The 12,337-nt window shown below is 42.5% G+C and overlaps 1 protein-coding gene across 3 annotated transcripts in view; it reads right to left on the reverse strand.

The window, feature by feature from the left end:
* Positions 1-11,556, reverse strand: part of GALNT18 (polypeptide N-acetylgalactosaminyltransferase 18) — a 226,165-nt gene extending 214,609 nt beyond the window's left edge. Inside the window, exons 1-2 of one of the 3 annotated variants that reach the window (XM_051803827.1) lie at positions 11,432-11,556; positions 10,636-10,902 (exon numbers count right to left, since the gene is read on the reverse strand). In XM_051803827.1, the coding sequence (XP_051659787.1) occupies positions 10,636-10,870 (235 nt within the window). In that variant the 5' untranslated portion in view covers positions 10,871-10,902; positions 11,432-11,556. Of the gene's footprint in view, positions 1-10,635; positions 10,903-11,048; positions 11,317-11,431 lie in introns of those variants that run through there. The other 2 variants (XM_051803826.1, XM_051803828.1) reach the window with 2 other exon arrangements.
* Positions 11,557-12,337: the final 781 nt, after the last annotated feature.

Below are 12,337 nucleotides of genomic sequence, written 5' to 3' on the forward strand. Positions count from 1 at the left end.
TACAACACTGAATTTCCTTTTATGTGTTTGTCTCCAGGTTTCCCCATAACAAGGAATTTCACTCCATCAAAAATTTAGAAATTCTCCAACAGTAGCTAAATTATGAAGAAAGAGAAACCAGGGCTGAGAGGTTAAAAATCTACCCTGAAGAACCAGGAGGTACAACATAAAAAGCTTTACCTTTTGCTTACTTCTTCAAATGAGAAATCAATAGTGTGGCTCCCAACCCTTTCCGTGGCCCAGCATTCCACCTGCTCCTGCAGCAGTCAATCATCTGGAAAACAGTCTCCACTAAAAGTGACAAAATGTGCAGGGTTCACTCTGGCCATCAGCTATTACTCAATTACCACAGAGAGCACTAACGACTGTCTGAAAGCCTGATTCTAACACACTTCAGGCAATACTTCTGTCCTTTGCATTTCCAGGCTGCAGGAGCCTGTTCCTGGTGCCACCACACTGAGATGTTATGCAAACACACTCACACTTGCTCTAATCAAACTCTTGCTTCAGCACTTGCATTATCATTTACAAATTCTTCCGTGTCAGTCCACATCAGGGAATGGTGAAGCCCCTTCCCACCTTCAAGACAAGACACAGAGATCCTTAGTTTAACCATTAAAAGCATGTACATCAATTTACAAAGTGATATAGAGAGAATATTTTTTATATATTAAATATTTGTATATATATTTACATATTCTTTTTCTTGCAAAATTTTTCTCGCAAAATTTTTCTCAGCATTTAAATGAGAGTAGCAGAAGATGCTTTTAAATTATTTTTATGTATTTTTATGTAAGAAAGACATAAGCTATGTGGAAAACTCACGCGTGTTTATAGAATTGCATTTATATTAAGTACAGCAATAAATCAATGAGATTAAATAGTTTCTGTACCAAAAGCATTCCTGTTACAATGCCTGGGTTTGGAGAAATGAAAGCTTCAAGTGGGAACAATGTATTCAAACATAAGTCTTTTGTTGTCACTTTGCTACTTCTTTTCCTGCTCTTGCTACTTTCAGTGTCTAAATTCACCAGTCTTCTTGGTGTCATGTACAGCTTTATACAACTCTTTGGAACTTGAGGGAGTTTTTTTTTTTGTTGGTTTGTTTGTTTTATATCTAACAGTTTCAAATTAATTTTAAATTCACACAGCTTTACAACCATGTGAAAATATTAGCTAAACACAAGCTTGAAATATCTCATTCAGTTACATCTAAGTTTAATGATACTGCCTCTGGAAAAACAGGATCAAAATAAGAACACACAATAATATTGGAGACCAATGCCAATACAATTTTGGTTCCGGGACCAGTATCTTGCTTGTGATATTCTGACTGTATGCAAGCAAAATATTTCTTACTTCATTAAAAACACCACACATGTTTTAGAAGATCCATATAAACTAAGTCAAATAGATTTAAGTCTTCAATTTCCTAATACTTGAGTTGGTTTTAATTAGCAAGCAAATATTTGTAGTAATTTACTAGATGTTAAACTGGATTTGAGAGTGACAAGAAAGCAAAAAAGGCTTTCAGAAGAGAATCAAAAATGGTGCATTGCTTTTTTCCACTCCATGGAAATTCAATAGCACCAGTTTGGAGTTTCCACTAGTGTAATTGATAGTTTCCACTCAATAACTGCAGTTTCATATTAACTAAGAAAGGATAAAACATTCAGGTATTCTTGGGCAGCCTGTAGCTTTTCCTATACTTTTCTCCTTTCTGACCCTCCTCGTCCTCCAAACTGTTACACATGAAGTGAGCACGTCTTCTAATCAGAAATTCCATAGAAATTACGACATACTACTCCCACACCCTTTGCTTGAGCAGCTTAAAATATTCCTGTTAGCACGAGGAGCAGAGGCAAAGGCTGGCATGACATTCAACATACAGCTGGTAAAATTACAAATACCTCAGAGAAAGGCAAATATATAGAACAAAGTTATTTTAAAACCTATTCTGTGCTCTGTTCTGCAAGCCCTATTTATTCTGTGCACAGAGAAATCCCAAAAGGCGTTTTCTCCAACCATAACTTCATCGCAATGATAATCCTGTAATGGATGAGTACAGGCTCACTGAGTCTGCTGAGCTTGAAAAGTTTATGTGAGTTTTTCTTTTACCTACAGCATGCCAAACCTTCTTGCAAAGCCTCTGGCAAGTCATAGCTTGATGCAGAAAGGAAAGCTTCAAAGGAATTTGAATCTACCATGAAAGCAGGGACAGGTAATTCTCTGCATTAGTTGGATGATTCATGAAAGATATCTTTAGCTAGATCCAGATTACATATGGGCAAGTAACACAGTCTAAAAATCTATATTATCTCCCTAAAATGAAGACTGGAATGATCATTTATCTATGAAGAAAAAAAACCCAGAAATACTATCTTTTTCTTATACTCTTCAGAAAGCTGCTTATAGAAATCCTATTTTCTCAGAGATCACCTCTGACAGCTCTAATAAAAGGAAAATTCAAACATTCACATTTAAAATACATTTAAAATTGATTTAGGAGATAGGAAACGTCAAAACCAAAACTACAATAGGATTTCCATACCACCACCTACTCGATTCTCCTGACACAAGGTCACTGAGCTCACGAATTTTCAAGGTACAAGCAGAGAATTGGGCAATTATGTGGTATTTAAGATGTGCCAGTTACAACATGCATGTTGGGAGAGGTATCTGATCTGTTCCTTCAGGGCTCGTGTCAGTCTCAGATTTGTGTCAGTGGGGTCTGACAAGATCTACGGTAGGAGAGTAGATGTGGCTACTGCACCACCCTGCAACATTTGGCTGCTGCGGGATTCACACGCTCTCTGGGCTGTTACTAACAGGAGGAAAGACCTTCTGTCTGATTCATCTGAGCAGCTCCAGCAGTGAGTCAAACCTGCCACCAACAGTCTGTATAAATTTGGCCATATCAGTTCTCTATATCCCTCTCCTCTGCCCAGCTCCCGCAGACCTTATTCATAAAAGAGCTCCGAGCCAAGGGTTCCACTACACATTTGTATGGCACTGGTCACAAGACAGCTGGGATTTCTGCTACCTGCCACGGTGGTGTTGTCAGAGAAATACTGAATTTTAAAAATCATCCAGTTTAAGTAGTGAATATAAGTAAGAATCCATCACAGACTTGAGAAGACACATTCTGGCATTTTAAAGGCAGAGCACTTCAAGGTAGCAACTTGGACCCTCCATCTTCATGTTCTAAAAAAAGAAATTAGAATATCCTCATTTGCTAATTTTCAAAGCCAAGTAAAGGAGATGCTGGAGAGCTGTAATAATTACCATCAGGGCTTCAGCTCCTAAACTTCTCTGCCTTTCCCTCAGGAAACTCAGGATAACATGTTAAAATAGTGCCTTGGTTACAAAACACCAGTTGAGCAGAGAAACTTTGCTGAGAAAACAGAAACGATGTTGTTGCACAGAGAACACGTGCACTGCACAACTGTAGTAAGGATAGATTTAGGCAGAGGTAACAGCAGCATGAAGTCAGAGCATTAAGGTTCAGGTACCTGAGAATTTCAGCGTCTATTTAGTGTATCTGTCGACACTGTCCCACCAAACAGCCTCTTACTGAGCTATTCATTACGTTCCTAAAATTAAGGAGCCCAGAACTTTCTAAAGAGGCTAGACTGGAAGGCCAAGGGCTGCACAGAAAGATACCTCCACAGATGATGGGAGTGCCATTGGACTTTGACCATCATATGGCTTGTAGAACAAAATAAGGAAGATTAGAAGACATTTTTAAATTAAAAAAAAAAAAAAAAAAAAAAGAAAAAAAAAGAAGAATTAAGAGGAAAATAACACGGCAGACAAATGAAAAAGGATTCATCTCAGAGGAGGTACAACACAATATATGGTTAGATTTCACTTTCACATTAGACAGACATTTTATATCATTAACTGTGGAGCACTAAATTCCTTCAGTAATTGTCAGTCACACAGTATCTGCTCTGGACTCAAGAACAATCCCAGGACTCCACAGCACACTGTACTGAGCCCAGTCACTGATCTCCAGGCCAGGCATGGCTAATGACAGTCTTATGGCTGTAAAAATGGGGACAGCCATTAACCAGCTAAAGAGGATTCATGTCCCATTGTGTCCCTTGCCACATTCCACACATCAACAGCTCATGAGCAGGTTCCTGGGTTGTTCTAATGACAACCAAGGATTCCCCATCATCCTCAGGAGGCAGCTAAGCCATTTTCTTAACTGCCACTGCCAAATATTTGCTTTGTTAAATCACTGTAGATTTTCTTTACACGTAACACCTCTAACATTCAGGTGGATAATATCATCTTATCCCATCATACCTCAGCTTATGCATGCATCCACAGCATAATGCTGATGAGACCTTTCTATTGAACACAGAATCAGAGTCAACTGCTTCAGGAGCTTGTCACAGGCAAGGGAGCAATGTTTGGGAGAGACAGGAGACAACTTCAACCTTTCAGCTCTGGAGACAACGGAGAAACGACAGAGCCCATGCTAGGTTCAGTGGTAAACAAGTGGTTGCAGTCTCTTTCTACAATATAGCAGAAAGTCTGAACTTGCAGGTCTAGTTTTGCATTTTAGGCCCTGAGAGAAGTCACACCTGCTGCTCTCCCTGCCTGCCCTTGCATGCACAACAGTTAATTGTCAGATCACAATCAACCCCAGGCCATGCTACGCCCAAGTCAAAGATTTGACTCCTGAGGCTGATATTGCCATCAGAGAGCATGACACCAGGACCAGGCTGATCTCACACATTATACACAATTCCCACCAGCTAGGCACAGGGCTTGCTTTGTGTTATTTTTCACATGTATTTATCCATATTTTGGTCATGTAGATAAAATCACTTGTTAGTACTAAAATGGGCATACCAAGGTAGCAGAAAGTCACAAGAGCTCAGCTGGAATCTCTGCACGGCTTCAGGCTCCTTGTGCCAACCTGAGCAACGTTCTCCAAAGTGACACCCAGGCCAGCACAAATGAAGTACTGAGCTGAGTCCAGAACCTTAAGCAGAGCAGCACTGCCCATCCCTGCACAGCCTCTACTTCACCTGCTCACAGACTGCAGTACACACCCTTTCCACTGAAGCTGTGCCATTATGCAGAGATAACAAACATCAACAGAAATGAACTTTTCCAGAGAAAAGGCAAAATTTTCTAGCTTAGCAATAAGAGAACTTGTGGAGGACACGGAAGTCTAAGCTTCCAGCCTCTGCCCCTGATTAATTTTTTAAATTTGGGTTGAAGACTTTCATGTGAACTACAAAAAAAAGTCTTGATTGAAGGAAACAGAACACAGGTCAATCCCCTTCCTAACTATAAAGCTATTCACTGTGACTTTTTAGCCAAATAAAACTTTTCCTGTTCCTGTCAAAAGAAAAGAACTCAAATAAACCTGTCACGCCATTCCCATTGCATACACCTGAGGAATTAATAGAGCAATCTAGCTGACAATCAGGAAAAAACAACAACAACAACTCATTCTGAAAAAAACCCAACTTTAATCACTAAAAGAATCATTCAATATCCAGTAACAAAATACCATAATATGGCCAAACTACCACTCCTCAGTTTTGGCCACTGCATCCTAACCCTAGTAACATAAATCCTCAGTGAAAGAACCATCAAAAAGGTAATTAGAAGAGAACTAAAGATATTAAAAACACATAAAAGTTAACTTTCATAATGGTAATAATACATTATCAAGTTGTAGTCAACATAATCAACAACATTAAGTTTTCAGTAGATGGTCCTTGAAATACCTGTACCTCCAGCACTGCTTGAAAATTTACAGCAGAAATAACTATATTAAGGGGTTTTTTTTGTGCATCCATTACTAAGCATGGAAGAACATGAAAGTTAAATTCAAATTAATCTGCACCGACATGCAGCAATCTAGAATGACTTGAGAAGACACAGCCTAAAGAGAAAAAATAATGGGATTAATCCTGAATGTCTTACATATGCAAGTAGTTGCTTCTCTTGCAATTAGTTACATTGGGACAGCAGGTCTCTCTGCTTGTACAGAGATGGGGAATACAGAACCCTCTGTTGTGGAGCAAGAGCTGTGTGTTCTCAGGGCTCCTGTCTTGTGCTCCTTCGTTTCTCAGCAGAATAAATACACTGCAGCAAGTGATAAACATTCCTAATTGCTTTTGAGCTTGAGGGAAATAAACTGGGGGGATTTAACAATTAATTATTCCCAAAAGGAAAGTACCACAAGAGCAAGAGTCATTGTGGAGTGGCCATTTCAGTCCTGGTGAGCTGACTTTATGGAACCCAGCACAAGTGAGGCACAGCAAGAGACATTCTTCTTTGTGTTTGAGATCAAGAACTAAAAGGTAAGTAACAAATACAGAATTTACTTACCCAAACCTTTACATGGCTACATTTTTAAACCTAGAATTTACATTGCTATATTTTTAAAATCTTTCCATGGCTAAAATTAAGAATGTGGATTGACTTAGTTCCCAAACCCAAAATATGCAATTGCTGAAAAGAAATCATTTCACCCTAACACCTGTCCAAGATGTAGGGAATGAATGAATCACACACTGGAGGTCTCTCCCTCCCCCAGTTGACCAGAGGGTGATCAGATATCCAACTGTGGGATACCTAATATTAGCTCAAGTAAATCCACAGAGTAAATCATCCTAAGCAGCAGGTTGAGAAATAACACATACTACTGCTTTCTCACAAATTTTCCCAAATAAGTCCACACAGTGCCTGATATTTCATTGATGAAAACAGCTGCAGCAGCTCACAAAGATGAAGGACCAAAGTCCTAGTACAACACAGATATCTTTGTAACCATCCATTGATCTTAAATAAGAATTCAGCTGGTCCAAAAATGAACTGTGTGTTACAACTTTAACTTAGATCTACTCCATGTCTCAACTGCATGTAATTTAATAATTCTGTTAGGTCCAAAGAAGGTGGGGGTGAGGGGGTGAATAAGAATGGGGAGGGCAAAGAAGCAAATTCACTTCGCAGACTTCCCAGTCCACAATCTTTCAAAATAATGTCGAAATCGAAACATCATCTGATTAAAACTAGGGAGGCTGAAAAACACCGCAATGACATTGCATAACAAGACAGACAGGAGGGGGGTGAATGAGGTGTTTTAAGTGATAACAGCTTAACTGCAGCTTAGCTTCTCAAGGAAAAAGCTCAACTCGCCACCTATGATGGCCTAAAGCGAGGCTGCAGAAAACAGCAAGTTTCTCCCTTCTTGCAAGTGTTTGTCACTTCCTTGCTGTTACAAACCAAGTGTCAGATTAAGGGCAGCCTGCTCCCTCATCTGAGTTCCAACTGCCCATACGACTTAGGGCAAGTTTTTGGTGACAGAGCCAATGCATGATGCATTATGAAGAAGAACAATGTGTTGTGATCTGTTTGAAGCACTCTTGTACTGATTTTAAAAACACGAGAGTGTTTGGGGCTTTTTGAACCAGTATGTGAACTCGACAGAACATAGTTTTTTCAAACAAAATTGAGAAAAACTCAATCAAATCCTAGGTGTGAACCACAGATATTTAATTTAACACTCATTAACCCTAAAGTATACTTTCTGGAAATAAAGCTCAATGGTACTAGATAATTCTTGTGCCACACACCTTTGTTAGGCCTGAAAAGGACTGCATTTTGCATAAAGCTATCCATCTGGTCTTTCACTCAGTTTCTTTCACACACAAAAACACACACACACAGTTAATCTCAAAAAATACACCATCTTGTTTGCAAACTCAAAAGCAAGTGGAAACCAAAAGTTTCTGTCAGTGGGCTGCCTGCTAGCATAAAGCATATGCTTCCTACTGAAGATTTGGGGCAAGAGGGAGGAGAATCTTCTTCACATTCTCTGGGGAGCACTCAGATGTAATTAACACCACAATCACCACAACACAGTGCCAGAGAAAAGCATGCAGGTCATCATCACTGTAAAAAGGTAAAGTCACTTGACCAAAACCATCTTGTGAGCCGTGTCCTGCCAAGAGCCAAAAATTCATGATTCCCAGGCTTCAGCTGAAGGTCCAGCATCGTGCTCCAGCTCCACAAGATACTTCTTTCTGTGGTCCATCCTGCTCAGCTAGACTGCAGTGCTGCCAATCCCTCCCCAAGCTGCCTACCCCAGGAGTCAGTATATGGGTGCACGACCCTGGAAATTTCTTTTCAGTCTGACACTTTTCTTGCCATGAAAATGGTTTTCTGTAAAAATACATACTTTTAGAAAGCGTTTTAAACGAAGGCATGTCTTACTCCTTTCTCCTCTCAGGACACTTGATGAAACATTTAAAGACTGCAATTTATATGCTAAAGGAATTCCCAGATGGCATCTAATCAAACAATTCAATCAGAAAACAAATTAAAATGAAATATTAGCGTAACCCCATGTGTAAAATGCAGCAGTTAAATCTCTCTGGTATTTTCAGGATATCCTATGGAATGTAATTCCATTACCCGTGCTAATTTCATGCCTGTTCAGCATTGCAGAACATCTGAGCTATTGAGACCTCTCTCCAACAGAAAAAAAGAAGTAGTCCAAGGAAAAGTTTAATAGCAAACTACAGATAACCCTTATAACCTTGCCAAGAACCATTGCAGCAGTTTGTTCACCCAATTTATGGCACCAAATCTCCAACTTATAACTTCTTAAAGCTGACCTTCAAGCTCATCCTAAACCCGGTCAAACCTAGGATATTTCTTCCAATAATTTCAGTGAGTTTTGCACAATGATCCAGAATTCACAGCATCTCATACTGCTAAGCAAAATCTGATTAAAATAACATCCTGTTCTGCGGTATCTGCCGCAGGAATTCCTTGAGAACTCCAGTTGTCATGATTTCTCAAATAAAGGAGAGAAAATCCAGTCCGGGATACTGATCCGTGATTTTTATTTTATTTATTTATCTTAAAGAGTGATTTCAATAAGTTAGGAGAAGTTTGTAAAGTTTATTTTTACCCCTAATATTTTGGTATCTATTACCAAACTGTTCACTTAATTAATTTAAAGATCCTCTTCAAGTTTCAAAGAAACATTATTTAAGGAAAATACCTTCTGGCTTAATTCATGCTATATTCTCCCCTCATTTAAGTATACCTTTTCCCTATTACTCTGAGAAGAACTATTGACCAAAGGCCAATATGGACATTGCTAGTTTCCTTGAAAATAAATAAGGATATTTGAGTTTCACGTCAACAAACCTGAAGGAGTTAGTTATGCTCCAGCCTCATAATGAAAGTCAACTAATGTTGTATATCTAACCAGAGCCTTTTGAAAAATCCCTGCCTTCATACATGCTTCCACAGTGCACTCCACTGGCACACAGACAAGAATATATTTCCTTTTAAAAATCCATTTCAGGAATCGAGAAAAACTTAAGGTCTGCATGAGAGAGCTTTAAACTTGCAGGAGCTGCTATAACCCGTTCTCCAGAAGAAATTTACTCATTTAAGCAACATGACAAGACTATCTGAGGAATGAAGGCATATACAAAAGTAATGGTGATATGTCATATTTAAAAATACATTACTACAAGTCACAGAAAAGTAGCTGGGCTTTAATGGTGCTACAAAGTTATGTATATTGACAAGTGGGGAAGTCCAATTCTTATGGGAATTGCCACTCTGCTTGCTCCACCTTATTCCCAGAAGACCAGTTGGCCAAAGCTGCTGGAAGCGAGCGAGATTTTTTGCCCTGGTGACAGATATCCTTCACCACATGGTCTGCTCTCCCTTTTCAGATTTAGGAGAGACTACAATTGGGATTTGAACATTCACTGGAGGTTATGCAGAAGCAGAGAAAGATAGTCCCTCCAGATTTTGCAAGGGCCCTCACCTATCCACACCTTCAGCCTCCTTCCTATCCAACCCACTTAGCAGGCTGAGAGAATGATTCCATGCAGATGATGAAAACATAAAGGAAGGCACTAAGGATAACCCAGTAAAGCTAAAGTCATATAAAATCCCAAACTCCTAGGAAACAGTCATATTCTCCCCCTCTCCTTGCCCACTCAGCCCTTCTCCCAGAGCACCCATTAAAAGGAGACCAAATTAAAAGGCATTACACAATGAGAGATTGCCCCAGTTATAATCCCAAGAGGCTCCCAGTACTACACCAGCGCTGAGGGAGAACCTTCATCACACCCAGACGCACACAGACTCAACACGGATTAGCAGAGTCAGGCTTAAAGAGGGAGGAGAACAAGAATTCCAGTAGCAGCAACCCATTTTTAAAAAGCAAAATAACGAATAAAAAAAATAAAATTACGATAACAGCAAGATGGGAAGTGGGTCTTGGGCACTTCGACCCCCTACTTTAGCAAGACACAGGCAGGCAGGGAGCCGAGGTTTATTCCAGCGCCAGGCCGAGCCCAGCGCCCGGGGCCGAGCCCCCGCAGCCCCTCTCGCCCCGGCAGGAGGGAGGGGAGTGGGGCAGGTCCCCCCGGCCCCGCCGCTCCTCCGGCCGGGTTCCGCCGGGGATCCCACACGCTCCGCAGGCTCCGGCTCTTCCGGGCTGGGGATGGCTCTGCCGATCGCGACAGGGATGTCACACGCACACACAGCGAACGCGGCGGGAGGGGATGGAGCCTGCACTCGGCAAGCGAGGGGAGGGAGGGAGAGCAAGCGGGGGTAAGGTGGTACCTTGGATGTGCTGCTTGATGACATTTTCCAAATGGTCCAGCCTTTCTATAATCCTTAAAGTGTCCCCTTTGTCTTCCTCTAACTTTTTTTCTGAGATCGGCTCCTGCACTTTCACATAAACACTGGCAATGTAGTTGGTGACCCAGCCCACGTACAGCAGGCAGACGATGTTAGTCATTCCACTCAAAATCACGCAAGTGGACACTAAAGTTTTGGTTTTCCTGGTGCACACCATCCTGAGATCCCTCCATATAGCTCCAAAAAATCCTGTGATCCAGAAAAGAAAAATAAACTGCGATGAAAATAAATCCTTTTCCCCCCCTCTCCCCGAAACGGAGACCACTCAAAAGTCAGTAAATTTCCATGCAAGAAAAGTTCTCCGATCCACAGAATAAAAAATACTTGTCGCCTACCGAGAAGGAGAGGTGGGGGCGGGGAGGGCTGACAATTAGAATCCCGGGTTTGAGTACATTAGAATAGCTGAAACTTTGCGATGGCAGTGCCGACAGCAGACAGCGAGGCGTGCCAGCCGCCCGGCTGCCCGCTGCCTTCAGGCACCGCCTCCCGCCCCGGGCATCACGGACGCCGGCAGCCCAGTGCCCGAGCGCGGAAAACTTTGTTCCCTCCGACGCCGCTTCCCATCGCAACCGGCCGCGGCTCCAGACTCAGCCCTCGGGAGCAGCCGGGGGAGCGGGGCTCGCTCGGCCGCCGACTGGCAGCTCCCCGCTCCAATGGGGAGCGGCTCTGGCGCGGGGGATGCGGGGCGGGCGCGGGGCGGGGATGCGGCGGGACCCACCTGCTCCTCGCACACACACGGAGGGGCGGCGGGGCCCCTCCTTCCCTCCCTGCCGTTCCTGCGAAGAATTCCCGGCGTAGAGAGGCAGAAGCAGCAGCCGCCGCTCGCTGCGAGGCGGCCGCTGTGCGGCTCGGCCCGGAGAGCCGCGGCGGTGCCGGGATGGAATGGCTGGGATGGAATGGATGCACGGTCACGCCGAGAGTCGTCCATTTGCCTCGGGGGTGAAACCGGAGACGCGCCCTGGGCTCACCGGAGCTGGCGGTTCCCGGCGACCACCCACCACCGCGATGTGTTCGTCGTTCAGCCCCTTTGCGAGCCCGCTCCCCGGGGAGGTTGGATCGGTAACACCTAATTGTTGCTCTCACCCACACCAGCGAGCCCCAGCGTACACCCACCCACCGCCGCCCCCGCCCTGTACACTATCAGAGTACATCCAGAATTAGCTTCAGTATCAGGGGCAGTATCAGTAACTCACATTTTAGTTCAGCATATCCATGCTGCTTTCCTCTCTTTACCTTTTACATCACTTTTGGACACACGCTAAAAAGGCAAATTACTCTCCGTACGAAATCCCACGGATTTGAGAGAGGCATAGATGAATCTCTTCCATCCCTAAAAAACAACAACAACAAAAAAAAAAAAAAAAAAAAGAGGGGGGACTTTTGTACTAAATGACATCGTTTTCTTTCAATAGTCCCAAGACACAAACGTAAACAGCATGACCAGTATTAGAAACAACAAAGCACCTGCTAATTAACATACTAACATGATTTTAAATACTTACCCACTGAAAGCACGAGTATCACATGCTGTGGATCACACTGCCAGGGTTACCCCATGTGCAGAAAGCACAGCAGGTACCAGGAATTACTACTCTGAAGCATAAATGTGAGCATTCAAACCCTG

This window comes from Manacus candei, unplaced genomic scaffold, assembly GCF_025592945.1.
Source record: "Manacus candei isolate 608988 ecotype Guabito, Panama unplaced genomic scaffold, ASM2559294v1 h1tg000060l, whole genome shotgun sequence".
NCBI classification, from domain to species: Eukaryota; Metazoa; Chordata; class Aves; order Passeriformes; family Pipridae; genus Manacus; species Manacus candei.